This window comes from Rhinolophus sinicus, linkage group LG18, assembly GCF_036562045.2.
Source record: "Rhinolophus sinicus isolate RSC01 linkage group LG18, ASM3656204v1, whole genome shotgun sequence".
NCBI lineage: Eukaryota > Metazoa > Chordata > Mammalia > Chiroptera > Rhinolophidae > Rhinolophus > Rhinolophus sinicus.
In genome coordinates, this window is record NC_133767.1 from 16,293,250 (window position 1) to 16,321,188 (window position 27,939).

A 27,939-nucleotide genomic window follows, 5' to 3' on the forward strand; every position below is an offset into this window, starting at 1 on the left:
CCCAGGCCACACAGGCTGCAGCCCACTCAGACTTTATTCAAAGATCAGGATTTGCGGGTGCGCAGAGCGCAGAGGGGCCCCGAGTCGGGGCAGGGATGCCCGCGGCTCCAGCTTAACGGTACTTGGAGGTCAGCACGGTGCTCACGGAGGCCAGGAACTTGTCCAGGGAGGCATGGATAGCAGGGCTGAACTCGCCGGGGTGGTGGCTGGCCAGAGTCACCAGCAGGCAGTGGCTCAGGAGCTGCGGAGAGAGGCGGTGTCAGGGGGCGTCGGGGCGCGGCCGCCCGCGCTCCACCGGCTGGACCCGCGGGGTTGCTGCGCGCTAGGAAGGCCCGCTGAGCCCTCCGCCCGGATCTCTGGCGGCCCGGCCCGCGCTCACCTTGAAGTTGACGGGGTCCACACGCAGCTTGTGGGCGTGCAGGTCGCTCAGAGCGGACAGGGCGCCGGCCAGGTCGTCAATGCTGCCCACGGCTTTGGCCAGAGCGTCGCCCACCTTCTTGCCGTGGCCCTTAATCTGGGCGGAGCCGTGGGACAGGTCGAAGTGGGGGAAGTAGGTCTTGGTGGTGGGGAAGCTCAGGAACATCCTGCGGGGGCGGGAGGAAGAGTGTGAGTGGGGGTGGGCGTGGGGGCGGGGTCCAGGGCAGGGTGCTGAGCCTGGCATTCGGATGAGGGCGCTGGCGCTCCTCCTCGGGCAGGTCCGCAGTCTGGACCCTGAGGTCTTGGGGATGTGGGCGTCAGCTGGGTCCGAGCCCACCGAGGAGCTGCTGGCAGGCCCGCGACAAGGCGGCCGCGGAGCCCCGCGGGCGCAGCAGGGAAGGGAGGTCCTCACCTCTCCAGGGCCTCAGCGCCATACTCGCCAGCGTTGCCGCCGACCTTATCCCAGGCGGCCTTGACGTTGCTTTTGTCGGCGGGGGACAGCACCATGGTGGATTCTTTCTGAGTCTGTGTTAGGACCAGAAGGGTGGCGGGCGGCGAGTGCGCGGAGCTTTTATGCCTGAGGCCTAAGGTGCACGCCCGCCCCGGCCGCGCTCATTGGCTGGCGCGGAGCCGGGGTGCTGGGCTTGACCCGGACTACAGGGGGCGCCCGGCGCCGTGTCTGCCTCTGGCTGGAGCGGTGGGGGCATCGCTCCCAGGTCGCAGAGGCACCCGGTGTCTGCGGGTCTGGATATTTCTTTCTCCCAACGACAGCTTCTCGCTCGGTGCCTCCACCTCCCCCGGAAGTGATATTCTCGCCCCCTCGCTGGTGTGTGGGGGGCGGTTTGTAGAGGTGGGTCGATGCTGGTGGCTCTTCCACCACTTGAGCTCAATGACACCCTTTTAGGGTCCCTGAGCTTCCTTAGCCACAGGCTGCGCTCTCTTGGGAATCTACCCTGGACCTACTCTTGGTACACGCTTGACGTGTTTTCTCTTGGGTAGAATCAGTGAGTGAATGGACAAAGGACGGCAGCAAAGAAGAAAGGCCTCACCTAGTCCGGGGCAGAGAGAGGCGCGCGAGGAGGTGAGGTCCTCGCTCACGGATTCTCAAGAATTCCTGTTTGGAATCCCTCCTGTTCCCCTTCCGTCTTGGTTCTTCCAGCCCCCTTTTCTTCCACCAGTAATCATGGAGTGTCATTGAGTGCCAGTGTCTCGGGAGAACAATGCACACTCAGGCTTCTTCCAGAGTTCGGGTCCTGCAACCCCATCTCGGGAACTCACCGGGGTCCCTCTCCTGTGTGATTGATTGTCCGAATGACTGTCTCTCCCCTCCACTGATCAAGTGGTCGTGGTTCACAATGACAGCCCATCCCCCAAATTGTGCCGGACACAACACTCACTAGGTAAATAGGGGTTGCGTTGACCAATAAAGCAACTGCTGAACCAGAACTGAGATTTCAGCCTAGTTAGGGACAGTCATCAAAGCATCATACACGTACTTATATTCTCAAACCTCATTACGGGCCCCAAGGAAGAATGAAGGAAGTAGATGAGACATTCGAGGATATCAGGGTTAGCCCAGGGATCACCGGTGGGGTTCCCTGCGGAGGTGAAACTGGAGGATGAATAAGTATTAGGTGGAGTAGGGTGGAGGGGGAGCCCCCCAGGTGGCTTGTAGAGGGGCACAGGGAGAGAAGGCCTCTGTGGCTGCAGAATGAATGTGGGGAGATGTGGGGGTGATGGACTTCCGGTGAAACAGTGAGAAGGGGCAGGAATTCCTGCTGCTGCCGTCCCCTTACTGGTGACAAGTGATGGTCCCTTGGTCTAGTGCTGGGAGGGGGGTACTCACTAGGTTAAACATCCTAACTGGGGGGAGGAGAAAGGGAGTGAGAAGTCGTTGATATGCCCTTCTCTGGGAGCCTGGAGGAAAACTTTTCTTTGGGGAGTGGGTTGGAAGGGCTTCCTTCAGCCCAGCCCTCTGCCCCCCTCCCTCCCCTAAGACCTTCACTCAAGACTTGCCCTGTGTGGCCAGGAGGAAGTGATGGTCAAACTGACTTGAATAGAGAAAAAAGCAGCTTGGACAAGCCTCTGCAAAGCTCCCTTGGGCTCTGCCTTTTGTCAGCTCTTCTCATTTCGTTCTGCCTGGACCCTTCCCCCAACTCATTCCACTTCCCTTCCTACGATACCCTCCTCTCTTTTCCTGGTTCTGTCCACAGCCTCCGTTCCAATCCTGGCTCTGAAGAACTAAAAGGATAAGACCCTGGGGGCTTAGAAGCATCAAAGACCCACTCCCCAGTCCTGGGACAACCCCCTCTTTCTGCATCTTGCTCCAATCCCCCTGCCCCTGAGCCCTTTTAAAGCAAGACTTGGTGAACATATGTCAACCAATGGCTTACATTCTTAATATGGGAAGAGCTTTTATATATATATATATATATATATATATATATATATATATTATACATAATACATATATAATATATAGAGATGTATATAATATATAGAGACATATATAATATATAGAGACAAATGACAGGAAAATTGACAAAGGAAATTAACAGAAATATAGAAATGACTGACACATCGGTCATTTTTTATGAAAATAAGACAGCTGAATAAACAAATCGTCTGGAAGAGATGTAGAGGAGACATGGTTCAGTGAGAAAAACACGTTGCAGACAAATCTCTATGGTATAATGAAATTTTGGACAGATATCATGTTAATGTTTTTGTCCAAAAAAAAAAGTGTGTTTGTAGATGTAGCTGTGTCCCCTCAGCACAAAATAGGGGGCAGTGAGCTTAGTCCCAAACTGTTCATTTGGGATTCTTCCGCTGGGTGGGGGAACAGGGCAGAGGCACACTCTGTTCCTACTTTGAATAACACAGAAGGGTGTGTGTGTGTGTGTGTGTGTGTGTGTGTGTGTGTGTGTGTGTGAAAGCATAAGTGGATTTTAATTTCTTTTTTTATTGAGTAACAGTGTGTTTTTTCCAGGACCCATCAGCTCCAAGTCGTTGTTCTTTTCCATCTAGTTGTGGAGGGCGTGGCTCACTGGCCCATGTGGGACTCAAACCGGCAACCCTGTAGTTAAGCTCAGGCGACTCTGAGCTAACCGGCTGCCCCCTTAATTTCATTTTAACTCTTTGTTTTCCATGTTTAAATAAAAATTACTTGGATGGTGGGGCAGAGAAGAGTGCCTGGTGGAGAGGGGGAAAGCAACCACCCGGCTGTTCAGAGAGGCCAATGTCCAGAAAAAAAGTGGTGAGCAGGGATTTGCTACCATCCCCAAACTTCTTTTTTAATTAAAGTTTATTGGGGTGACAATGATTAGTAAAGTTACATAGGTTTCATGTATACACTTCTGTAATCATCTATAAATCCCATTGCGTGTTCACTCCTCAGAGTCAGTTCTCCTTCCATCACCATATATTTGAACCCTCCCCAAAGTGTGTGTTGGTCTGCAGATCCCGGCTGGGCTTGGGGGCACTCATGGTGTCACTTGGGCAGCTGCTGGGTGGGGTGCGGGAGATTCCAGCGTGGAGTGTAGGGCTTCAGCACCTGTGACAGGGGCCTGTCCGACTATTGCTCAGGACACCAGAGTCCAACCCCTGGGAGACCCCAGGAGCCTCCAGCTGCAGAATGTGGGGGCAGGGGGCGATGAGCTGGGGGACCCAGGGCTGGGCACACAGTGAGTTATTAATGTGTCTTGTGAAGTGCAGAGAACAAGGGAGCAAGCTACTCTGGTAAAGTGCCCCCCACCAGTGCACCCCAGTGCTACAGGCAGCTAAGGCCCCTCTCTGCTTCCCAGACTGTCCCTCCCACCTGCCTCAAGAGGGTTACTGTGACCCAGGAAGGACGCCTGGGGCTGCCATCCTGGTTTAAACCTACTTTCCCTCGGGTAGGGAGGAGGTGAGAATCTCATGGAAACGATGCCTTTGGACCAAAAGCGGCCTATTTGGGGGTTTTGTTTGTTTGCTTGCTTTTATTTTGACCTAGATTGTATGTTTAACAGTGATCAGTCAGAGAGATTTCAAAGAGGGTGGCAAGCTTGGGACGCACCATCTGTCTCGTCCCAGGGAGGAAGCATTGGAAGTCTGGCACCTCCCGGCACAGGAGCTCGGTTCCTCGCATTCCTGGAAGCGTCGGCCTTAGTTCCCCTTCCTCCTGCTCCTCCCTCCCTTCCCTCTCTTCGCTGACTGCGGAGAGGTCCTCGGTGCGAGGCACGCAGAGCCACCCCCACCCCGGCAAGTTCGCGGACACAGAGAACCCAGGCCACACAGGCTGCAGCCCACTCAGACTTTATTCAAAGATCAGGAATTGCGGGTGCGCAGAGCGCAGAGGGGCCCCGAGTCGGGGCAGGGATGCCCGCGGCTCCAGCTTAACGGTACTTGGAGGTCAGCACGGTGCTCACGGAGGCCAGGAACTTGTCCAGGGAGGCGTGGATAGCAGGGCTGAACTCGCCGGGGTGGTGGCTGGCCAGAGTCACCAGCAGGCAGTGGCTCAGGAGCTGCGGAGAGAGGCGGTGTCAGGGGGCGTCGGGGCGCGGCCGCCCGCGCTCCACCGGCTGGACCCCGCGGGGTTGCTGCGCGCTAGGAAGGCCCGCTGAGCCCTCCGCCCGGATCTCTGGCGGCCCGGCCCGCGCTCACCTTGAAGTTGACGGGGTCCACACGCAGCTTGTGGGCGTGCAGGTCGCTCAGAGCGGACAGGGCGCCGGCCAGGTCGTCAATGCTGCCCACGGCTTTGGCCAGAGCGTCGCCCACCTTCTTGCCGTGGCCCTTAATCTGGGCGGAGCCGTGGGACAGGTCGAAGTGGGGGAAGTAGGTCTTGGTGGTGGGGAAGCTCAGGAACATCCTGCGGGGGCGGGAGGAAGAGTGTGAGTGGGGGTGGGCGTGGGGGTGGGGTCCAGGGCAGGGTGCTGAGCCTGGCATTCGGATGAGGGCGCTGGCGCTCCTCCTCGGGCAGGTCCGCAGTCTGGACCCTGAGGTCTTGGGGATGTGGGCGTCAGCTGGGTCCGAGACCACCGAGGAGCTGCTGGCAGGCCCGCGCCAAGGCGGCCGCGGAGCCCCGCGGGCGCAGCAGGGAAGGGAGGTCCTCACCTCTCCAGGGCCTCAGCGCCATACTCGCCAGCGTTGCCGCCGACCTTATCCCAGGCGGCCTTGACGTTGCTTTTGTCGGCGGGGGACAGCACCATGGTGGATTCTTTCTGAGTCTGTGTTAGGACCAGAAGGGTAGCGGGCGGGGAGTGCGCGGAGCTTTTATGCCTGAGGCCTAAGGGGCAAGCCCGCCCGGGCTGCGCTCTTTGGCTGGCGCGGTTCCAGGAGGTGCGGCCTGCCGGGTACAAAGTCTTGAGAGAGGGGGCGGGCGGGGCTCTCAAGGCCGCCCTCACTCTCTCAGTCCCGGGCAGGTGGAGATCCAACTTGCTAGGTACCCTGCATTGCAGCTCCTGCAGTTCCTGGGTGCCCACACTGTTTCCCGAGCCACCCAATTCCACCGCGCACCCATGTGTGGCTGGGGCCGGGGGAAGCTTCGAGATTTCTATCTGTCGGTCCCGGAGGAGAGCACAAGTATTTCCGAAGTGAAACACGGTGTTTTCTCACCAGACTTAGCCAAGGACCAAAAGCTGTCAATTGTGCATGCAAACAATGAGGGGGAAAGATACTATGGGGTAAACCCTCCACACCTCCTACCCCCACGGGTGGGCAGGCCTCCCAGACAGCACTTGGGGAGCTCTGCCCAGCCTCGGTCATGGCTAGCTTCCAGCATCCCCTTCAGACTTGGGTTCCCACTGCCCTGCCGGACTCCGTGCTCCCTCCAAACCCTCCCACCCGGAACCGTGGAACTGCCTTCATTCAGAGTCTGGCCAGAGCACCGGGGTCCATCTGCTCCGGGCCTCTGGTCCATTGTCTCAAAGGTTCTGGGTGGAACCGTTAAGATTCCTGTCCCAAGCCAGGTGGCAAGAGACTGGGAGTGGAGCACTGCGGAAGAAGGCCTCAGCTGAAAAACCCGCAGAGACTAAGACATAGCCGCTGGGCTGAGGGGTAGGGTGGAGGTTGGGCCGCCAGGGTCCTGCCAGGCACCCACCCTGTGTTATTAGCGCATAAGTTATTTCAAAGCCGAGGAAGGTTGGTTACACCACCACCCCCTCCATGAGTTAGTTTGTTGATGCGAACCAGGTTGGAAAACCTGCTCTCTCTGCCACGTGGTGGCCACCTAGGAATTCCTCTGTACCCCCATCCCCCACCACAGGAGATTCAGAGGAAGGGGCTAAGTTGGCCCCAGGCAGGGTTTGCTGTAGACTGAGTGTGATGGTGGTAGGGAATGTGAGAAACCAACAGAGCTGAGGGTTCGAGGAACTCTGGACCCCAAACTCTTGTTTGACTCCAGACCAGGAACTTGGCCCCTGGGCCGGGGTGCCCATGTCTGTCTGCAAAGGATGTGTGAGGTGGAGAAGGGATGAATGAATGAATGAATGAATGAAATGCGGCTGTGATTTGCCAACGGTATGGCACCACTCAGGTGCCACATGCAAGTCTTACAGGATCTCTCCATCTGAGCACCCACTCAGCCCCAACACATACCAGCCGCCCCAGGAAGGCAACTATTCTGCTCTAGCCTTTGGGTGTCCACGCACTTCCAGGCCCAGGATGGTCAGCCCCAAGAACCGTCTCCATTACAAGTCTGGAGAGCTCTCAGGATCCGCTCCCGGCCGCCATTCCACTGTTAGCAAAGTTTTGGGGTCACATTCTAAGATTCCGGACCGGGACGCTCCCCGCGGGACCCGGAGTCTCTCTGCCCAGCGACAGTGATTCGGCCCAAAGACCACACACACGCACGGGTCTCGCCTCAAAAGGCTTCTTTATTGACTCGCACAGACCTAGGCCAGAGGGCAAGGGATTCAGCGGTACTTCTCCGTCAGCACCACCGCCACGCCGGTCAGGAACTTATCCCAGGCCGCTTGCATCTCCACCGTGTACTCGCCCTGCAGGTGGGAGGCCAGCACCACCTGGAAGCACTGGATCAGCAGCTGCGGGAGAAGGGGCGGGGGAAAGGGTGTCTGCCCTCTCCGGTTCCTCCCGGAACTCCACCCACAAGCCCCTCCTCCCCACGGCTGCGCGCGCAAACCCTCCAGGAGCCGGGGCTGCCTCACTGGGAAGTTGGAGGGGTCCACGCGGAGCACGTGCGCGTGCAGGTCTGCGAGCGGGCTCAGGGCCCAGCGCAGGTTGTCCACATGCTGCACAGCCACGCCCACCGCCTCCAGCAGGCGTTTTCCGTGGCTCAGTAGTTGCACCTCGTCAGGGAAGACGCCCAGGTGCTTGAAGTAGATCTTGGTGCTGGGGTACACGGTGAAGAGCCTGCGGGAGCAGGTCAGTTGGGAGGGCGGGCGCGTGGGGTCCCGCCAGCGCCTGCAATCGCCCTGACCCCTGGAAACCCGGGTCTCGCCTGCCCCCTGGGGACGCAGGCCCAACACCCCCGTCTTCGCCTCCCTGCGATGCTGGAGACCCCGCCCGACCCACCTGAGCAGCAGCTCCGCCCCGAAGGGCGCCTCGTGTCCCGCGATCAGGTCCCAGACCTGCGCGACCTGGGCGCGCTCCTGAGCATTGAGCATGGCGCTGGCGTGGCGTGCTCTGGGGGCCGCGCCCGCGGACCCCGCCTCCTTATAGCGGCTCCCCCAGCCAGGCGCCCCGCCCGCTCTTATCTGCAGCAGCGTGGCGGGAACTCGGGGACCCTCGGCCGGCACGGGGAAACGTCACCAGCCTAGGTCCCCACCGCCGCGGAGACCGCGGCCTCAGGGATCCCCGTGTTAATGGCACAGACTCACGCCGCTGGGCGTGGGTGCCTTTGCTGCGGACTCTAGGAGGATCTGTAATGACCTCCGCGGGCAAAGTTACTGCTTCGCTCGCCAATAGGGAACCGATGGAAAGATCGGGAGAAAGAGCGCGGGGGCAAGGGACGCCCTTTCCCCCAGGGCCCAGGAGGGACACTGTATCAGGTGTCCTTGCAGCGTGGGAGCTATGACACCAGGCTCTGAAGAAAAGTCCCCTGAGTCCCCACACGCAGCCAACACGCTGAGTGAAGCGACAGTATTTGGGCGATTTCGGACAAGGGTGAGAAGCCCAAACGAACCCAGAGAAAACGGCGTGGGTGACTGGGGCTGCTCCGCTTTTTCCGGGTTGCGACTCTGAGGTCCGCAGGTGCAAGGACCGCCCCAAAGCGCCCGGATAGTGGCCTGCAGGCCTGGTGTGACCCCGGGGTCTCCTCCATTGTATCCCTCCCTCTGTTCCCTCCTTCCCCCCCATACTGAGGACGCAGGACTCAGCTCGTTCCATCCTCATCCATTTATTGGGGGAGTACCGAGAGGATCTGTGAGAGTATTTAAGGGTAGAGGGGAGGTCGAAGCCGGGCCTCCGGGGTCCGGTGACAGCTCAGCGGTACTTCTCGGTCAGTACGCTGGACACGACGGACAGGAACTTGTCCCAGGCGGCGTGGGCGTCGGCCGTGAAGTCGGCGGGGAAGTGCAAGGCCACCGTGACCAGCAGACAGTGGGACAGGAGCTGGGGGGCGAGGGAGAGGCGGCTCAGCGCGCAGGGCTGGGGTGCTGTCTGGGTGGGGGCGGAGTCCCTCTAGGTGAGACACAGCCCCTCTCGCACCACCCAGGCCCCGCCTCTATTCTGACCCAGCCAGGACCCCCTCCCCCTCTCCCACCTTGAAGTTGACCGGGTCCACGCGCAGGATGTAGGCGTGCAGCTCGCTCAGCTTGGACAGGGCGCCCGCAATGTTATCGATGCTCTTGACCGCCTCGCCCACCGCGGCCAACACCTTGGAGCCATGCGCGCGCAGCTGCGCGGAGCCGGGGTTCAGGTCGAAGTGCGGGAAGTAGGTCTTGGTCTGGGGGTAGCTGGCAAAGAGCCTGCGGGCGGGGGGCGGGGCGTGAGCTCCGGAGGAGGGCTGCCTGACTGCCTCCCCATCATCCAGCCCGCCCTTCTCCCAACTCAAGGATCCAAATTCCACCTCGCCACAGGCCCTTCACGCTGGGCAGCTCCCCCTTCGCTCTCAGCCTGGTGCCTCACACCCAAGCTCTTTTAGAGGCCCCCCCACATCACTCCCACCACCCAACCACCCCCCACCCCGCCCTATTCCAGGCCGCTGCAAACTCCAGGCTTGTCTCTTTGCTTCCAACTGGGTCAGCACAACCAGCTCTCCAAATCCCCCCCCCACCCCCCAGCCCTGGTCTCTAGCCCCTTTCACCTCCTCCGGCCACACGGGCCTCCTTACCAACCCTTGACCAGGCTTTCAGCTCCACCTTCCGCCAGAAATAATGTTCTCCCTAGCAGCATCCCAGGGAGGTCTCTTCAGGGAAAACCTCTTTGCACTGTGGTTTCCCCAGGGTCAGAGACCCGGGGATCCGTGCTGGTAGCAACTCAACTGCCTCACAAGGCGCTTTAGGCCTCAGAAGAAACGGTCTGTGGCCTTCAGGTGGGAACTGGGGCCTGGCCTGCTCACACCTCAGTGAGTCCAGGGTCAGTCAGAAGTCTGCACAATTCATCTTCCCTGGTTCACTGTCCCCTATCCTCAACACCCTCACATTGTCACTACCTGTCACCATCCCAGCCGGTCTGGCACTCACCTCTCCAGGGCCTCGGTGCCGATGGTGTCCGCCTGTGTGGAGATCTTGCTCCACATGGATGTGATGATGGTCCTCTCAGCCTTGGTCAGAGACATGGCGGAGGTCGAGCTGGAGCTGGGTGAGCCCGGGACTGGCCTCAGTGGTGCTCAGCTAGCTCCCGGGTCCCCTTATATGCATGGAGCTTTGGTGTCGTTGGTGGTGGACATTGGTCAGGAGAGGGTAGGGGGCTGTGGAGGGTGGGGTCTCTTATCAGATCCAGTGACAGTGGGCAGTCAGAGCCTGCAGGGACAGGTGGGGTGAGGGGCTATCACTCCTGCCACCCTTGTTGGGCCTTAGATGGGGCGTTGGCTGCAGCCTGACCAGAGTCCTACAGAGATAGGGGCCCAGCCAGCCCAGGAGGTCAGCCCTACAGCATCTTTGTCCATTTCAGAATCACAGAATGAGGGAAGCCAGAAGAGTAGGGCCCAAGACACACCCTCCCCGGGCTGGAACATGCCCCAAGCTGCCTGCATCGCTCTTCCCCCTTCGGTGGGAGCCCGTGGCTAGTCCGCACTGGCCACATGTCAGGCCCCCTCCCCCATTGGCTCTATGATTCCTGGGTTTCCTCTGAGAAAACAATTGTTTTGCCCCCCTGGGGATCTGTCCCCTGAGAAGCTAGGTCAATAAAAGAATTCTTCTAACATCACGTGCTATTAGGGATTGCAATATTGCTCACCATATCATCATTTTAACATAATGAGGGAAATATTCCTTTTAATTTTATTTTAACATGCAATGAAATTGACTTTCTTTGAGTGTACTTCTCTGTGAATTTTGATATGTGTATAGAGTCATATAACCTCCACTAAAATCAGGATACACAGTAGCTCCCTCACCCCCAAAAGTTCCCACCTGCCACCCTTTTGCAGTGTCACTCGGGATATAAGTTCTTTGTCAGTTTGACGTGTCATATTGCCCCCAAGTGTGTAGTTTACCTCCATTCTTTTAATGTTGGTTTTGGTTGAACAGACATTTATAATTTAAAAAAAAATTTTTTTTAATTGGGGAACAGTGTGTTTCTCCAGGACCCATCAGCTCCAAGTCAAGTTACTGTTTTCAATCCAGTTGTGGAGGGTACAGCTCACTGGCCCATGTGGGAATCGAACCAGCGGCCTTGGTGTTATGAGCACCACGCACTAACCACTGAGCAAACCAGCTGCCCAGACATTTATAATTTTAGTGCAGTAAAAGTTAGTGATTTTTTTTGGTCCTGTTTAACAATGTTGTATTGTTCTATTCACAATCACCAGAAGGTGGAAACAACCCAAAGGTCCATCAGTGGATGAATGGGTAAACAAAACGTGGTGTGTATCCATACAATGAGATATTCTTTAGCCATAAAAATGAAGCCGTGACACACACGATGATGAATGGATGAACCTTGCAAACGTTATACTACGTCAACAAAGCCAGACACAAAATACCACCTGCTGTATGAGTCCCTTTATATGAAATGTCCAGAATAGGTGACTCCATAGAGACAGAAAGTGGATGAATGAGTACCAGGGGATGAGCAGCTATTGCATAACGGATACTAGATTTCTTTTTGGGATGATGAAAATATTCTGGAACTAGATAGTGATGATGGTTGTACCATCTTGTGAACACACAAAATGCTACTAAATTGTTCCCTTTCAAATGGTTAATTTTGGTGCTCGCTTCAGCAGCACATATACTAAAATTGGAACGATACAGAGAAGATTATCATGGCCCCTGAGAAAAGATGACACACAAATTTGTGAAGCATTTCATATTTTGGGGATCACTTCACAAATTATACAAATGTCTAACCACTACGCGGTACACCTGAAACTAATATAAAATAATACTAGTCAACTAGTATTGAATGTCAACTATAGTATTGAATGTCAACTAGTATTGAATGTCAATATATAGAATGTCAACTATAGTAAAAAAAAATAGTCACGAGGATGAGTGGTGCAGCATGGGGAATATAGTCAAAAATGTTCTAATAACTATGTACAGTGTCGGGTGGGTACTAGACTTACTGGGGATATCACTTTGTGAGTTATGTAAATGTCTGATCACTATGTTCTTCTGTACTCCTGAAACTAATTAAAAAATAATAATGAAGCACTTAAAAAAAGAAAAAAATGGTTCACTTTGTGTCATGCAAATTTTACCTCAAGTTTTTAAAAAAGTGAAATAAGCATTGTGCCAAATGCTGAGGTGTAGAGAACTGTCTGTATTATCGTTCTAAGAACTTGACTTTGGTGTTTTGAGTGGGGCAACAGTCCCCCCGTGGACTAATTTTAGGTGGTTGTGAGGTGAGGCCCGCTGTCTGGTTTTAGCTGACATTTATCTAGTGCCTTCTAAGCCCCAGGCACAGTACCAAATACTCTTCATGTTGGGCATTTATTTGACTCTCATAGCTCTCTGGGAGAGAAGCTTTTTTTTTATGTCATTGTCATTACATGTTTTAAGATATGGAAATGGAGGCTCAGGAAGGTTAATGAAATACCGGGGGTGCCCCCAAAATGTATACGCATGACTGCTATACATCTGTTATTGTTATATATTGAGTATTACAATTTTAATAGTTTTTTCCTTTCTTCAAATGTGTATATTTGTGTTTGGCACCCTCTGTATGTTTGATATTTCAGTGGAGGTGGGAACCAGTCCCAGTGGAACGGGAGATCTAGGTTTGGTACAAGCCAGGCTGCTGGCTCTTTGGGGGTCGCCAATCTCCTCTGTTGCTGGGCCTTGGTTCCCTGTGACATGAGGATGCAAAGCCTGTGCTTCTGGACACTGAGACCTGCTGGTCTCTGGGAAGAATTCGAAGCCCCAGGCTTGTTCTGAGCTTGTGTAGCTAAAGCTGAGCTGCGGGGCCTTTGTCACGCAGTGCAGATAGGGTTCTGCAGACCCTCCCCTGAGAGCAGCCCCTGGGTGACCCCAGGCAGGCTAATCACCATGTGAGCCCCAGTTTCCCTGTTTCAACCTCTCAGGTGGGTGTTAAACAGCCTCTACCCCACTATTAACAGGCATAATGGCAGCATTAGTTCAAAATTACCGTAGTTTCTATTGTGGGTGAGTTATTCCTTCTGGGCGGAAACACTGCACCAGAGAAGGTGGAGGTGTGGAGGTGGGTCCCAGATAGGGTCTTTGAGTCCCCCCAGCTCCCTGACAGACAGGGTGGCTCTATGGGGCCCAGACTGAGTGGCAGGACTGATAAGACCTGGCCATCCTGGACTGATAAGACCTGGACTGACAAGAGGGCCAAGTGGCCTCCTGGCCCTGCCTGGGGGGACCCAGGATGGGAGGAAGGGTCAGGAGTTTCGGATCTTAAGAATCCTCTTACCTTCTGAAAAGTAGGTTGCACAAGAGTTATTTAAATGTAGAATGAGGACGTAGAGATGGGGGTGTTTTCAGGGAAGACCGTGTAGTGAGCAAGATTGACTCTGTTCACACCCCTGTGCAGGACACAGCACTGCACTTAGAGACCACCTGCTCCCACTCCTGTTACTGGTGGGAACTGGAGGTCCAAAGCATGGCCTGCCTACCCTGGTCCCTCTGGCTGCCGGCACCAGGCTGGATTGGCCAAGGAGTGACAACAAGCTCTGATGTCCATTTCAGCCCAATGAGATTGACAAACGTGGACCCTGAGCAGCTGCTGATGAGGGTGGTGTGGGATTCAGACGTCTGTTCCCTCCAGTCTAACCCGGGACATTCCTGCACCCGAGTCCTGTGAAGGCAGCCTGGGAAGGGATGTATCCGGGACCTCTGTGGGCCAGGACCCCATAGGTCACCTCCTGTCACCTTGTATGGATTACAGTGCATGTTACAATGAAAAGATATTGACCATGGCCTGAAAATAAACAGTGAATGCTCTTATGAGGTTGCTAGCAGGAAGAGGACCCTGAGGGGGTAATTGGGGAGTGGTGGGTTCCTCCAAGTCTGTGCATTCCCCCAGCCCAGAGACAGCCACCCCCAGAGCCTCTGGACTCTATACCTGCTCCTTCAGGTTCAAGGGCCATGGGACTGTCTGATGGGGTAGCAGCATGGCCCAGGGAAGTGGGAGGAAGGAGACTGGAGCCAGAGTCCTGGTCCTTATGTCTGGGCACCCACAGATTCCTGGTACCCCTGTGGGGAGGGCCCTGTTACCATAGCTGGCCATCTCCCCAGACAGCGGGCTCCCCTTTCCCCATCTGCCCAGCTCTCCCAGCCTCACCTCCTTCTTCTGTGTCCTTATTTCCATCCCTGGGACATCCTGGGAACTGTGGGATACCTCAGAAACCTTTGATTATACATAATATCAAAACATACCAGACTGGGAAAAAGGCTTGCAGAATCTGCAACCAAGGGTAACTACCTCTCACAAAGAGAATGGCTCCAAACCATCAAAGAAGGACAAACAACCCACGAGGAAAACAAGATGGCAATTCTCAGACACTGGCAAATAATCAAGTGATACAGTTCTCTACCTCAGGAATAATAAAAGAAATACAACATAGACTAAGACACCGTTTTCTTTTTTGGGAATTTTGTAAAAAAGTACAAAACAAGTCAATGCTATGCAGCCCCATGTAGGGCAATGCGTTTGTTTGGAAACGTCTGAGGCATTTCCAATGCATGTACTCTTCACCCTGGCAGGTTCAACCCACAAATCTGTGTCAGCTCCAGTGAAAGACGGTTACTTCAGCAAAGAAAATGCTTATCCCTTAGTCAAGTGGTTATGTTCTCATGCATGTGAGGTGTTTGAGAAAGATTTGGAAACAGCCACAATAGACTGTTAACTATAGTCACCTCCTAGGGAAGACTAGAATTGAGTGGGTGGGGGGATTTTTCTGATTTTTTAAAAACAGCTGTATTGAGACATCATTCACATACCATAAAATTCACCCATTTAAAGTGTGCAATTCAGTGAGTTTTAGTGTAGTTAGTATAGAGTTATGCAACCATCACTACAATCAAATTTAGAATATTATTCATCCCAAAAGAAATCCCATACTCATTAGCAGTCACGCCCCCCTCCCCCCCCCCCAACTATCCCAGCCCTAGACAACCTAACCTGTTTTCTGCCTCTATGGATTTGCCGGTTCTGGACATTTATAAAACGGAATCATATAGTATGTATGCTTTCAAAGTTCATTCATTGGATCAGTACTTCATTACATTTATGACTGAATACTCTCCCATTGTATGGATTATACCATATTCTATTCATCCGCTGATCAGTTGATGAGCATCTGGCTTGTTTGTACTTTTTGCCTATTATGAATAATGTTGTTACGAACATGAAAGTTTTTGTGTGGACTTATGGTTTCATTTTTCTTGGTTATATACTTAGGAAAGGAATAGTTGGGTTGAATGGGAACTCTATATTTAACCTTTTGAGGAACTGCCAGACTGTTTTCCACAGTACCTGCACCATTTTACATTCCTTCCAGCAGTGCGTAAAGATTCCAGTTTCTCCACCCCCTCACCGACATTTGTTGTCTTTTTTATTATAGCTCTCCTAGTGTGTATGATGTGCTCTCTCTCTTTTTTCATTTGCATTATGCTAATGAATAATGATATAGAACATCTTTTCATGTGCTTATTGACCATTTGTCTATATTCTTTGGAGAAACATCAATTCACTTCATTTGCATATTTTCCAATTGGCTGTCTTTTTATTGCTGTGGGGACAGAGCCCCAGAGAGCAGTTTCTAGGCTCTCGGCCTCACGTGGAAAGGTGCTGGCTCGGGTAGTAGATGGCCATCAGCTGTCACTAGTTGGCCATCAGCTGTAACCAGTTAGCCATTGGCCACTGATACAACTGCCTTGACAGTGATGGTTGGTTGGCAGGCAGAGAAACGGGCGGTGGATTGAGGATCGTGTGGATCCTACTTCGTGTGTCGCCTGGCTGCAGCCAGAATACAGTGGTATGACTCCCCTATCTATGCCTCCGTGGGTGTTCCTTTTTGGCCTCACCATGTCCCGCGTTCTTATGTGGGGAGCGGGACCAGAGACCCTGCATGACACCCCGCATGACAATTGCTGAGGTGTAAGAGTTTTTAAAAAACATATCTGGATACAATTCCTTCATCAGATATAGGAATTGTAAATATTTTCTCCTATTCTGTGGGTTGTTCTTTTTACTTTCTTGGTGGTGTCCTTTGAAGCACATTTAATTTGATAAAATCAATTTTTTCTTTAGTCGCTTGTGCATTTGGTATTATAGCTAAGTAATCATTACCCACTCCAAGGTCATGAATGTTTCCCATTATTTTTATTAATAGTAGTAGTAAGAGTTTTATAGTGTTTTATGATTCATTGATTTTTTTCAAATTTTATTTTAGTACTTTATAGTTTAAACTTCCTCCCCAAAGAAAGTGTTACTTTTAGAATGAAGAAAGCAACATTTAGAGACAGCTGCCTTGAACCTCAGGGTGAAACCAACCTTAGCTTCCCATTCACGCTGGTAAGGCTGTTTGTTCCTTTCTCCCCCAGGGACAACGGGGCGGTCCCACGTGTACTAGTAGCTTCCTGGAAAGGGCCCTGCGCCTGCGCACGCGGCCTCCCGCGCCTGCGCAAACGCCGTCGGTCGGGGCGCAAACACCTTCTGCGCGTTTGCCCGCCGGGAAGTGTGGCGGAAGTGTCGCGAGCCGGGCGGGACGCGCTGGGTGGCGCGTAGGTTTGGTGACTGTCGCGCTGGCTGTGTGGGCCTGGCTCTTCGCGCCGGTCCTTTCCGTGGCCTCGGTCGCATCTTTGTCAGGTCCCCTCACCCCCTGGCCCCGGCCCATCCTCCTCGGAGCCTCCCTCCCCACCCCACGTCCAAGGAGCATCTTCCTTTGCCCCCCCCACCTCCCTGGCCCCGGACCTCCTCAGGCCCTCCTCCCGCCCCCCCCCCCCGGCGCGTTTTCCTCAGGCCACCCCCCCAACCCCGTCTCTCGGTGCGTCCTCAGAGACCCCCACCAACCCTCCACTCGCGCTCCGTCTTCCTCGGGCCCCCCCGTGCCCCGGGCCCCACGCTAGGATGGGGGACAACACCAGCCCCATCAGCGTGATTCTGGTGAGCTCGGGGAGCAGGGGCAATAAACTGCTGTTCAGGTACCCCTTCCAGAGAAGCCAGGAGCACCCGGCGTCCCAGACAAGTAAGTGCGCGCTGGGCAGCCGGCTCGGCGCTCCGGGCACGCGCCTGGAGGCTGGACCCGGGCGGCCACCCGCGGGCGGCCCTTCCCTCACCACCTCGCACGTTACCCCTCAAGCCCTTTACGTTTTCCTTCTCCTGATCATACGATCGATGCCTACTCATTATAGAGTACTATTTGGAAAGTGTAGAAAAGTAGACAGAAACAAGAGAAAAATTACTCATAATTGGACATCCCAAAGCCACAATTGCATATATATATATATATATATATATATATATATATATATATGGTTGGTGCAAAAGTAATCGCAGTTTTTGCAATTATTTTTAACTTTTTAAACCGCAGTTACTTTCGCACCAACCTAATACACACACACACACACACACACACACACACACAAACACACACACACACATTGCATGTGTTAACCTAAAATTAAAAGGCTAAATTGAGAGGCCAGAAGCATTTATTTGAGATCAGTAAGAGCAGCTATTTGGGACCCACTGAGTTTAGTGAAAGCCAACCCCAGGAGACCAAATTGTTATGATTAGGAGATGCAGTGAGTATATTTATGAGAAAGGGAACGGGAATAATTACATCAATAGAAGGAAGGCATTTCTATTGGTCAGATAAGCATAGTGATGTTAATTCTAAACAATGTTTTTGATTTTTAGTCATCAATCAGGTAGTTACAGTATCTGGTTTCTTACTATCTTTGCAATGAGTTCTTTGGGGCACAAGGTTGCTTAGGCCCAGTCCACAGGTTATTTTGCCCAAAGGTTTGAGACATTTGATGTGCAAAGCACTTCCTCTGAGATGGCAGCTCCAGCTCCATTTTAAAGTGGCTCCGTTCATTATTATTTTTTGACATAGGAATGTATTCAGCTTGGAAAACATATGAAATTACCAAACCTTCTGAAGTTTTCTGTGACCACCTACCCCCAGTTTTGCTGCCCCATTGCAGAGATAACCACTTAACCATTTTAGTGATTGTCCCTGGTGCACATAGACACAAACGATGTATCCATAGAAAAATAGTGTATTGCTTTGGGGATTTTTTTCTGTCACATTAATGCATTGTTCTGCAGTGGCTCTTTTTTGCATTGAACAATATAACTTGGAGAACTTTTCCATTTAGTAAACAGAGATCACCGTTCCTCTTTGTTGTAGCATACAGCCGCTGTGGATGGACATTGAGATTACTTGGCAGTTTTTCAATATCATGAAAGTTCAGTTTGTAATTTATAGACTGTTTTCAGATTACTTTTAAATTTCTTATGGTACAAAGTTTTCAAGGTACAAAGGGGTTTAGATGATGAAGAGGAAGTTTTTTTTCCTCCATTTACCCCTCAGCCACCATTTCCCTTTGTAGGGACAGCCGCTGCCATTTTCCTGTGCATCTTTCCAGACTCTTCTGTGTAAATCCAAGCACAAGTGAACACACTATACACACTGTTCTGCCCTGTTGTTTCCATTTTAGCTTTCCATCTTGGACATCGGCTCAGAATTATGATCAGAGTCATAGGCTGAATAGACTGTGATTTATTTGTGCAGTCCTTTGCTGATGGGCATTTAAGTTGTTTCCAGTATAGAGTGTGAATATCCTTTGTGTATATATTATAATTTTGCAGAATATCAGATCAGTTCCCAGAAGTGCGATGTTTGGATCTAAGGGATAAGAGCATATTTATTTTTAATTAGATTTTTCTAATCTTTGCTAATGGAATAGGTGAAAAGTTGTATCTGATAGTTTTAATGGACATTTGTTTAGGATGGAGAATGAGCATGTTTTCCTGTTTTCAGAGCCGTTTGGATTTCCTTTATAGTGAACCATCTATTCATAAACTTGGCCTAATTTCCTCTTGGGTTGTTTGATTTGTTTCCTTACAGATTTGAGGGAGCGCTATATATTCAGGATAAAAACAGGCCTTTATGACAAAGCTGAGTATACTTAGCCAGTTTGCCTGTGTAGTTCTTGCCACACAGAGTTTTAATTTTTTTTTTTTTAAAGATTTTATTGGGGAAGAGTCGGACTTTATTAGGGAACAGTGTGTACTTCCAGGACTTTTTCCAAGTCAAGTTGTCCTTTCAATCTCAGTTGTGGAGGGTACCGTTCAGCTTAACGTTGTTGTCCTTTCAGTCTTAGTTGTGGAGGGTGCAGCTCAGGTCCCGGTCCAGTTGCTGTTGCTAGTTGCAGGGGACGCAGCCCACCATCCCTTGCGGGAGTTGAACCAGCAACCTTGTGGTTGAGAGGATGTGCTCCAACCAACTGAGCCATCTGGGAGGCAGCTCAGCTTAAGGTGCTGTGTTCAATCTTAGTTGCATGGGGCGCAGCCCACCATCCTTTGCGGGAGTCGAACTGGCAACCTTGTGGTTGAGAGCTCACTGGTCCATGTGGGAATTGAACCGGCAGCCTTCGGAGTTAGGAGCACAGAGCTCTAACCGCCTGAGCCACCGGGCTGGCCCCTAGAGTTTTAATTGTTAATGGAATCAAGTTTAGTCGATTCTCTTGTGGTTCCTGAGTTTTGTTATACGTAAGTTTCTTCTACTGAGTTTTCTTCTACTCTCCAGTGTTACTAACAAAAAGAATTTCTCATGTTTTCCTGTCAAATATTTATTGTCTTGTTTTCAAATGTGTTTATCTTGAGGTAAGAAAATACCAGCTCCTATTAGGACACTTGCTGGGAATTGTGTGTGCGCCTCCTGGAACCCAGAGCTGCAGGCTCTGTGATGGGCGGGGAAGGACGTGGGAACAGCTGGGAAGTGTTTGCTTCGAGAGCCAACAGTTTCTCTTTCATGTGACTACCAGGTCCCCACGTCATTTTATAGACTAATTCACCTTGCCTCCACTGCTAGACTCTGCTGCTTTTATCACGTACTAAATTCCCATGTTTATTTGAGTTTATTTTTGACCTTTCTCATCTCTCCCAATGATCTATTAGTGTGGGTTTCGCACTGGTGAGTTGTTGAGAGTATAACTTTGTACTGCGTTATACTCTCCAATGGGATTGTCACTGTCACGACCTTTCTTTTTCAGCATCCTCAGGCAGCTCTTGCCTCCTTTTCCCCAGAAACGTTAGTATTGGCTGTATTAGGCCCCACTCCCAAGTCTTGGGTGTAGTGGTGGAGGTCTTTTTAACCGTGTGGATTAACTGGGAAGAAAGGGTATCTTTATGTTACATTGTCCCATTCAAGAACAGAGTATGTTTTCTGTCCATTTTTGTCCACTTTATCAGCATTTCCATTTTCTCCAAGGCCCTCTTCCGCCTGAAGAACTGCCCATGGTGAACTTCTGACGCTCATGCTTAGGTCTTTAAAACTCTTTCGCTGCGTTAATTGATTTCGTTTTTTTTCCTTCAAAGTGTGTCAGAAATCCACAAAAAAAAAAAATTGATATTTTGACTATTGTATGCGTTTAATAATAAATTATATTATTTTTATGTGTAAAAATTTTGTATGTATTCATTTGGATATAAATGAACATTGCAGCAAAAGGGTTAAACTTTACTACTCGGTTTGTGTATGTGCAGAATATTGGTAAATGGACATGTAAAAATTCTTTCTTTTGCCTGTTGTTTTTCCAACATAGTTGTCATACACTGAGTGTGTGTGTGTGTGTGTGTGTGTGTGTGTGTGTGTACATATATATAATTATTTTTTCTAGCTTAATAATAGTAGCAAAAGCATTTCCTATATTATCCTAACTTTTTGGGAGCCATAATTTTTTTTGAAAATTTTTTTACTATGGTTAAAGATATATAAAAGTTGCCATTTTAACCATTTTTAAGCGTACAAGTCAGTGGCATAATTCACATTCACTGTAGTTAATTCCCCGTATTGTACAACCAGCACCACTTTTCCCAGCAACTTTTCATTACCCCAGACTGAAGCTAACTGAGCAACGACCCCATTTCCCCTCCCTCAGCCCCTGACGACCTGTAATCTCCCTTCTGTGTCTGTGAATTTGCCTACTGTAGATATTTCATGGAATTGTAGCACTTGTCCCTTTGTGTGTGGTTTCTTTCTCTTAGCATAACGTTTTCATGTTTATACACGTAGCATATGTCAGAACTTCATTCCTTTTTATGGCTGGTTAGTAATCCATTGTGTGTCTAGATCACCTTTGAGCAACCATCACTTTGAATGGTTCCACAGTCCTCCTGGTGTGGATGGATCCAGTTTTCTTAGCCATGGTGTCCTTTTTGCTCTCACTCAGGTAAGCCTCGTAGCAGATATGCCGTCAACAACACTGGCGACCAAGCCGAGGACCTGGATGGCGACTCCAGGTAAAGGCTGGGAAGTCACTCAGTGAGGGAGCTCATCCTGCCCCCAGGCCAGGGCCAGACCCCGCCTCCTGTTGACCTGGAGGTTTTCTCCCCTGAGAAACCTGGTGTCCTTTTTTCCCAGTTGGTGGGTGTTGGGGGTAGTGCCTCCCTGGGGGTTGTGTTGCTAATCTCTGGCTTTCTGCACAATTTGGTCACGTGTTCTAGCTTTGGGCTGTGTGGGTGGTTGGTAAAGCACGTGGGAGCGCAGAGGAGGCCTGCCCTGTGGGACGTTTCTGTCCTAGAAGAGGAGCAGGAGGAAAGCAGACCCCGGTGCTGTCCTGACTTTATTCCTCCAGCTCGTGCCCAGAGGTCAGGTGGAGGTGCGCGGGTGCAGCAGTCGGTCCAGCTGCTGATGTGGGCTGAAAGCCGGGCTGGTTTGTTTGCTCTCTGCTCTTTCAGGGCACAGATGAAAAGCGGGTCCTGTTCCTTCCTGGGTGCCCCCTGCCCTCTGTGGGAAGGACTGTTGTGCAAACATGAGCAGTGATCACTTTTGCCCTCATCTGTTCATTTTAAAGCTTAGGGAATGGTAGCAGGAGCCCAGATGAAGGAGGGAAGATTGTAAATTGCTTGTCCTGGGTTCCCCTAAACACAGCTGGGCCTTCCTGAGCTAAAGGACGCAGCCTCCACTGTCCTGTGGGAAGTAGCTGGGGTCCCCACCCCGGGCCTGTGACGTGCAGTCCTTGAGTACAGTTTGCCTCAGTTCTCTGACAAGGCACACACTTGCCCTAGCGTCGTGCAGTTACAAGCAGGTGGTGTTTATTTTTTGCGGTGAGGACGTCAGGGCCCTCTGGTGTGACCAGTGACTGTCTCCGAAGGGAGCGGGCTTTGGAAGAGGGCCCAGCAGGAGGGGCAGGGGATGTGGGAGACGGTTGGACATTCCATGGGGTGTTCTGCTGCCGCAGCGGCCTGTGGCTACCTCGTCCTTTAAAGTTGGCAGCTCGGGACAAACTCTTGTTTGTCACATGCACGTCAAAAGCCCTGCGCAGTGGGGCGGGTACGTTTCGTCCTCCTCCTGTGCCGCAGACTAGTTTAGAGCAGCGCTGGCTGCTGCCTGCCTCGCTCCATGGACATGAGGCTTAGGCTGCTGAAGACTCAGGAGGAGCTTCTGGAATGGTCTGTGTGGAGGGATTTCTTAGGAGGACCAGGAGCTCCTAATTCCTGCAGCTCATTTTCAGAGGCTTATACTAGAATGTCTCTGAGGGTATTTGCTTCGTCTGGTAATTTTAGCACAGCATAGCCTCCGAGGACCCCGCTCCCCACCGCCACCCCCATGTTTTCCGAGATACAGGTTCATACCCTTGGGGGCCCAGCTTTATTTTGCCAGGGGCAGCTGCTGCTCTGCCCCTGGCAGCTCGGGGAGCCCTGGCGTAGCGCAGACACCTTCCTGGAACCCTGCAGCGAAGGCACATATGCCCATTCTGTTTTCCTTGATGGTCGTTCTCAAAGGAGCTTTTTTCCTGGGAACCAGTGGAATGGTCTGCTTGTCAGTTTGCCGGATTGAAGCCGTGTTCAGAGGCCAGACCAGGAACTTCTGAATGTCGTGGTGGCCGCCTTAGAGAAGGGAGGGAGCAGACCTGTGCTGCCCGGTGTTACAGCCACTGCTTGGTGGCCCTTTTAACAGAAATGAAATAAAACTGAAAATTCATTTCCTCAGTGGTAGTAGCTGCCTTTCAGGTGCTCGGTGGCCACATGTGACTAGTGGCTACTGTATGCAATGGCGCAGATGTAGAATATTTCTCTCACTGGACAGCACCACTTAGAGAGTCCATTGGTTTTATAAAGTGAATTATCAAGAGGACGTGTTGCAGGGTATAAGAATTCCCTGTCACTTTTTAAAAAACCCAATCAGAATTCAGTAGGGAGAGAAGAAAACATATTGCGCATTGTCCCTAAGGCTTGAAATTCAAGTGTAGAAAAGCTGAGTTGTCCCTCTTGGTTGCATAGTGGGGGCCGTGCTTGGTTGCATCGTGCGTCCCCCACACCCGCGGGGAGAAAGCCATCCGGAGAGGTCCGCGAGGAAGCCTGGACGCCGTGGGGAAGGCTGTCGTGGGCGTGGTCCTTCCTGACGTGGGTGCGTCCTCTCCAGATTGCAAGCTGTGCTCTAGCCACTGCTGCAGCGGAGAAGCTGGGGCCTGGGGAACAGTTGGCTTCATGTCAGAACACTCTGCCATCATTTTACCGTAGACACCGTTCAGAAGACCTTCTCAGAGCTGTACCAGGGTTCTGTCTCCACCCTTGGTCTCTCAGTTGGCATCGTGGGGCACTGGAATCAGGTGGCATTGCTGCCCTTCTCAGGCTTGGCCACCTTTCTCAAAGCAGTGGGTGTAGTTTTCAGGCACAGTCATGCCCTCGGCGGGACGCCGGCCTCGGCCAGTGACCCGTGGTGCGTGCGGGCACACCACATGCACGTCCTCCGTGCCAGGCGCACAGGGGGCTCCACCAGGGCCTCGCTTGACAGCTTCGCCTCTATGGCATGTGTGTTGAGATACGTTAGAAAGATGCCCCCACTTCCTGGAGCTGAGGTCAGTACAGAATGTGGACAAGTAGTGTTGTCCTCACACTTGGGCGTCCCCCTTCCCTTTCCTGGCCCAGCTGAGTCCACGCTGGTGTCCCCTGGGCTGTCCCTGGAGGGCGGCGTGCTGGGACAAGTGCAGGTTCAGGGTTCCAGGTCTAGTCTCACTCTGCGTCCTGCAGCACGTGACCCTGGGTGTGTTCCTTAGACAGCGGGCCTCAGTGTTGCTGTCTTCTGTAAGATGCCTGCTGGTGGCCTCTCCCTCGCGGGCCTAGATGTTATGGGAACGTCTGCGTCTAGGTGAGAGTATGCGCCGACGGCTCTGCCTCCCTGAGAGGGGCAGACACAGTCTGGAGTGTCACGTGTCACCACCCCACCCGGTAAGGAAGTGCAGCACTGCCAACACACGGAAGCCCGTGTGCTTCTTCCCTTGTGAGAGGACAGGGATTTCGCTGTGACCGGTCTAGCCGTAGGAGATAAAGTTGTTGGCGCTGCACTTGAGCTTCTTGCGATTCTGACTTTCTGGGCGATCTTGGGAAAGTCCATAAAATCGTGCCCCTTTCCTACCACTTCAAGTGAGAAGCTGACGCGTGGGAGCTGCTGAAAAACAGGATTCTTCGTTGTGTGTTTCTCTTGTGTGGGTCTCTGGCAGTGTGTGTTCCTCGGTGAGAGCTGTGGGAGCCGCAGGCCCAGCGGGGCCTCCCGGGGGGCAGGGCACGGCGCCCTGGCAGGCTCTCGCTCCTCTGACGCTGCTGCATTCTGGGGCTCAGGCCTGCTTTCTGTTTCCAGGAAGCTCAGGAAGCAGCATGTCCCAGGACATAAACCCGTGCAGAGGAGCTTGCACTTTTTAAATATACTCCCTACAAAACGCAGGGCAGATAGTGCAGAGGTGTCAGACAGTTTCCAACATACGTACTCGTGTGTACAGATCTACCGTGACGCTGTGCTGCTCAAGGCACCACAGTCACCTTCTGGGGAGAGGCTCAGGGAGGGGAGCTGGGCAGGTCGGCACAGCATCTCAGGAACTGGGGCTGAGATACTCAGCGGCGCGCTCCGGTGTTCAGGCGGCCCTACCCTGTGCGGGTCTCATTTGATGTCGAGATGGCTCGTCACAAAGATTAAATACGTGAGCACGGGCCGTCCAGCCGACATGTGGTGCAGGGCTGTAACCCAGGGCTTCCAGCCTTGCTCTTGCTTCTGGAAACGGACTCTCGCTCTTGCCCAGCCTGTGTTGCTGTGCGACAACGGGGCGGTAGTGAGAAAACCGTGTGGTAAGTCTTCACCTTGGGCGTGTCTGTATCCTTTCTCCTCCGTCCGGTAAGGTGCTTCGCCTTGACCTCCGCCGTGAGTACTTCATGGCGGCACTGCTGCTAGACTTCCAAACCGTTGTAATGAAACGACTGATACGTTTTCGTGATTTTGAAGACCACTGTGTTTTTGTTTGGTCTTGATGGCCCTGTCCCCATTTCAGCGAGTCCTGTCCTCCAACTGATGAGCAGTTGGTTGCAGGGTAAGACCCACGCTTCTGCACCACCTTTCTGTCTCGATTCCTGCTGCCTTCTCTTCTTGTAATGCTGCTTAACCCCCAATCGCCCTCAATGTTGAAAAATGACTAATGGGGCACCCAGGCCCGCTCTCGGACCGCACTGCCCGACGCCCCACGAGTGCCCCGGCTGCCCACGGCCCCTGCCCTTTCTCCACCTGGAGTTCTTTAGCTATTTCACATCACCCAAGAGGCCCAGGCCAGGTTGGCTGGCACCCGGGGGGCTTCTGGGACCAGGCATGCACTCAGACCGCCTTCTCCTCCAGGCAGGCCCCCGTGGCCCCGTGTGCGCAGCAGGTGAGAAGGTCAGGCTTCCTTGTCTCCCTGGCCTACTGCCCCCCTACACTGGCCCTTACTGATTGCTCCTGGCTTTCACTTCTCAGAGGGGTTTAGTGGGGGCCTCTCCCAAGGGCCGGAGCTTAGCTGTAATGCGTGAGCTTACATGCTATTATTGTGTGTGCCCATTCGAGGCAAAAATGTTCCCGTGGAGTTTATGTGGCACTTCTCCCATGGAGAAGATGGGACCCACCTGTCCACCTGACAGGGCATCCCCTCTGGGCATCAGAGGTACACAGAGCATTGGTGAGCCCCCCAAAATGAGAGGGGGCAGAGGCAAGCTCCCTTCCATGCTGTCCCTCTCCCCCTTTTCTGGCCAAGCCAGAGAACAAGCCCTGCTCCCCGATGTCTCAGCAGGGAAAGGAAGGAAAACCTTGGCCCGTTTTCCAGCGGGGCTGGTTCATCTTCCTAAATGTGGGGTTTTTGTGGTTGTTTTCTTTCCTTTTCTGGGTTATTCCAGGAATGTTAGTGTTTGTAACAGCTATTTTATTGTGTGCAATATGTTTACCAGACCTTTTACCATCAAAACGAGGGGAAAGGAGTTTTGTAGACTTTGGAAACAACAAACAAATGTCATCGCGCGTTTTTGTTTCAGTTTGCTGTTTATAACAGTTATGTCCCCTGGCCCCAAATCTCATGATATAACGCTGTGTCTTTGTGCCTGTTTGTCAGCGGACACGCTGTATAAAATATAAAACCACTCAAGTTGTTTTCATCGTAAGTATGTGGTACCACAGTGGTGAGTGGGTTTCTGTCTGGGCCAGCCTTGCTCAGATAAGCAGAATAGCCACCACCACCTGCGGGCCACCCTCCCTAATGGCCACTTAGTATCTTTGAACTTCAGCACATGACTTTCCAGTTGGTTCCTTCCGCAGACCCTGGCCTCTCTGGGCTTGGAGAGAAGTGCTTTTTTATTTGGCTCTCGGGAGGGTGTTTTGGATTTGGGTCTTTATAGATGTGAATTGGACTACCACTTCTTGCCTCAGAATCTCAGGACACACCCCACATCCACGCTAACCTCGGGTCCTGCGCTGGTGGCCCAGGGCCAGGGCTGAGGCCCATCTGTAGATCTTCATGTCAGAGCAGAGGCTCTTTCATGGAGGTGTTTGGCTATCACAGGAAAACGTGAACTCTGGAGTTGTGGGAGGAGGTTTTCTATCCCTTATCTCTGCATCCCCACGTCCTCAGGTGGCAGAGTGGAGGGGCTGTTTGTTCAGATAGGACGTGAAATGTTGGCACTGGCTCCATCACCAGGGCAGAAGTGTTTGTTTGGGTTTGTCACCCTGAGCCCTTCCTCACCGTGTCCCTTAGATGGGACTTACGGGGCAGAGTGAGCCATTTAGAGTTTTTGAAGAAAGCATGTAATGTCTCTGGCCTACGACACTGGAATCTTCTGTCTCTGGTTTAATCTGCAGGGAGCGGTATCCCAGAGAAGAGAGACCCCCAATGGGCGGCCAAGGACTTGGGCTGTGGGTCCCACGTTTGGGTCCCAGAATGTCTCTGACAGCCTGGTGGTGGAAGGTCCAAGTGCAGTCAGTCCTGACTGCAAGAGGCAAACTGTCTGCATTTGGTTTGTCTGGGGGCCACAGGGTGACCTGGGACTCCTAGAGGACCACGTCAGTCCTGGAGGAAGGCTGGGAGCCCGTGTGACACCTTCCCCCTGCAAGATCTTAGCAGTTCCGGGCTCCCCGCCCGTCTGCAGCGCAGAGACTTGGAAAGAGTCCCCAGCTACCTGTCTCGCAGCTTGTCCACGTGCTGGCTGCGGAGCAAGGCTCTCGCTGCGGCCAGGCTGCAGGTCACTCTTACAGTAGGTGGGGAGCCCTGCCATGTGTGCGGAGCCCAGAGCAAATGGCTCCCTTCTTAGATCCTTTTATCCCACAATCAGATTTGCTATTTCAGAGTTGAGCCGAAGTAGCAGTTGGTAGCAGACCATCCTTTTTCTTCAGACAGTGCAAAGGTCTGATGTGGGTCGCTCCCCTCCCCCCACACAAGGTCCTCCAGGAGAACAACATGTGGTATGGCTGGTTCACCGTAGCCCAGGATGCACACT

General features: G+C 52.6%; 5 protein-coding genes and 1 non-coding gene across 6 annotated transcripts in view; 2 read left to right on the forward strand and 4 right to left on the reverse strand.

The window, feature by feature from the left end:
- Nucleotides 1–16: 16 nt before the first annotated feature.
- On the reverse strand, nucleotides 17–987 carry LOC109460663 (hemoglobin subunit alpha). Its single transcript, XM_019756279.2, has 3 exons — nucleotides 830–987; nucleotides 380–584; nucleotides 17–241 (listed from the first exon to the last, which is right to left on the reverse strand). The coding sequence occupies exons 1-3, from the start codon at nucleotides 922–924 to the stop codon at nucleotides 113–115; spliced, it is 429 nt and encodes a 142-aa protein (XP_019611838.2). The 5' UTR covers nucleotides 925–987; the 3' UTR covers nucleotides 17–112.
- A 3,707-nt stretch (nucleotides 988–4,694) lies between these two features.
- Nucleotides 4,695–5,663, reverse strand: LOC141569458 (hemoglobin subunit alpha). Its single transcript, XM_074322756.1, has 3 exons — nucleotides 5,509–5,663; nucleotides 5,059–5,263; nucleotides 4,695–4,919 (listed from the first exon to the last, which is right to left on the reverse strand). Exons 1-3 carry the CDS (start codon nucleotides 5,601–5,603, stop codon nucleotides 4,791–4,793), a joined length of 429 nt encoding a protein of 142 aa, XP_074178857.1. The 5' UTR covers nucleotides 5,604–5,663; the 3' UTR covers nucleotides 4,695–4,790.
- A 1,585-nt stretch (nucleotides 5,664–7,248) lies between these two features.
- On the reverse strand, nucleotides 7,249–8,084 carry HBM (hemoglobin subunit mu). The gene is made up of 3 exons (XM_019756281.2): nucleotides 7,927–8,084; nucleotides 7,560–7,764; nucleotides 7,249–7,436 (listed from the first exon to the last, which is right to left on the reverse strand). Exons 1-3 carry the CDS (start codon nucleotides 8,016–8,018, stop codon nucleotides 7,308–7,310), a joined length of 426 nt encoding a protein of 141 aa, XP_019611840.2. The 5' UTR covers nucleotides 8,019–8,084; the 3' UTR covers nucleotides 7,249–7,307.
- Nucleotides 8,085–8,733: 649 nt separating this feature from the next.
- Nucleotides 8,734–10,540, reverse strand: HBZ (hemoglobin subunit zeta). Its single transcript, XM_019756280.2, has 3 exons — nucleotides 10,038–10,540; nucleotides 9,116–9,320; nucleotides 8,734–8,964 (listed from the first exon to the last, which is right to left on the reverse strand). Exons 1-3 carry the CDS (start codon nucleotides 10,130–10,132, stop codon nucleotides 8,836–8,838), a joined length of 429 nt encoding a protein of 142 aa, XP_019611839.1. The 5' UTR covers nucleotides 10,133–10,540; the 3' UTR covers nucleotides 8,734–8,835.
- A 1,187-nt stretch (nucleotides 10,541–11,727) lies between these two features.
- Nucleotides 11,728–11,834, forward strand: LOC141569524 (U6 spliceosomal RNA). Its single transcript, XR_012493249.1, has one exon. It is a non-coding gene; the product is annotated as a U6 spliceosomal RNA (small nuclear RNA).
- A 4,834-nt stretch (nucleotides 11,835–16,668) lies between these two features.
- The window catches only part of NPRL3 (NPR3 like, GATOR1 complex subunit), a 38,163-nt gene continuing 26,892 nt past the window's right edge, over nucleotides 16,669–27,939 (forward strand). The window contains exons 1-2 of the mRNA XM_019718081.2: nucleotides 16,669–17,173; nucleotides 21,390–21,459. Of these exons, the coding sequence (XP_019573640.2) occupies nucleotides 17,056–17,173; nucleotides 21,390–21,459 (188 nt within the window). The 5' untranslated portion in view covers nucleotides 16,669–17,055. The remainder of the gene's footprint in view (nucleotides 17,174–21,389; nucleotides 21,460–27,939) is intronic.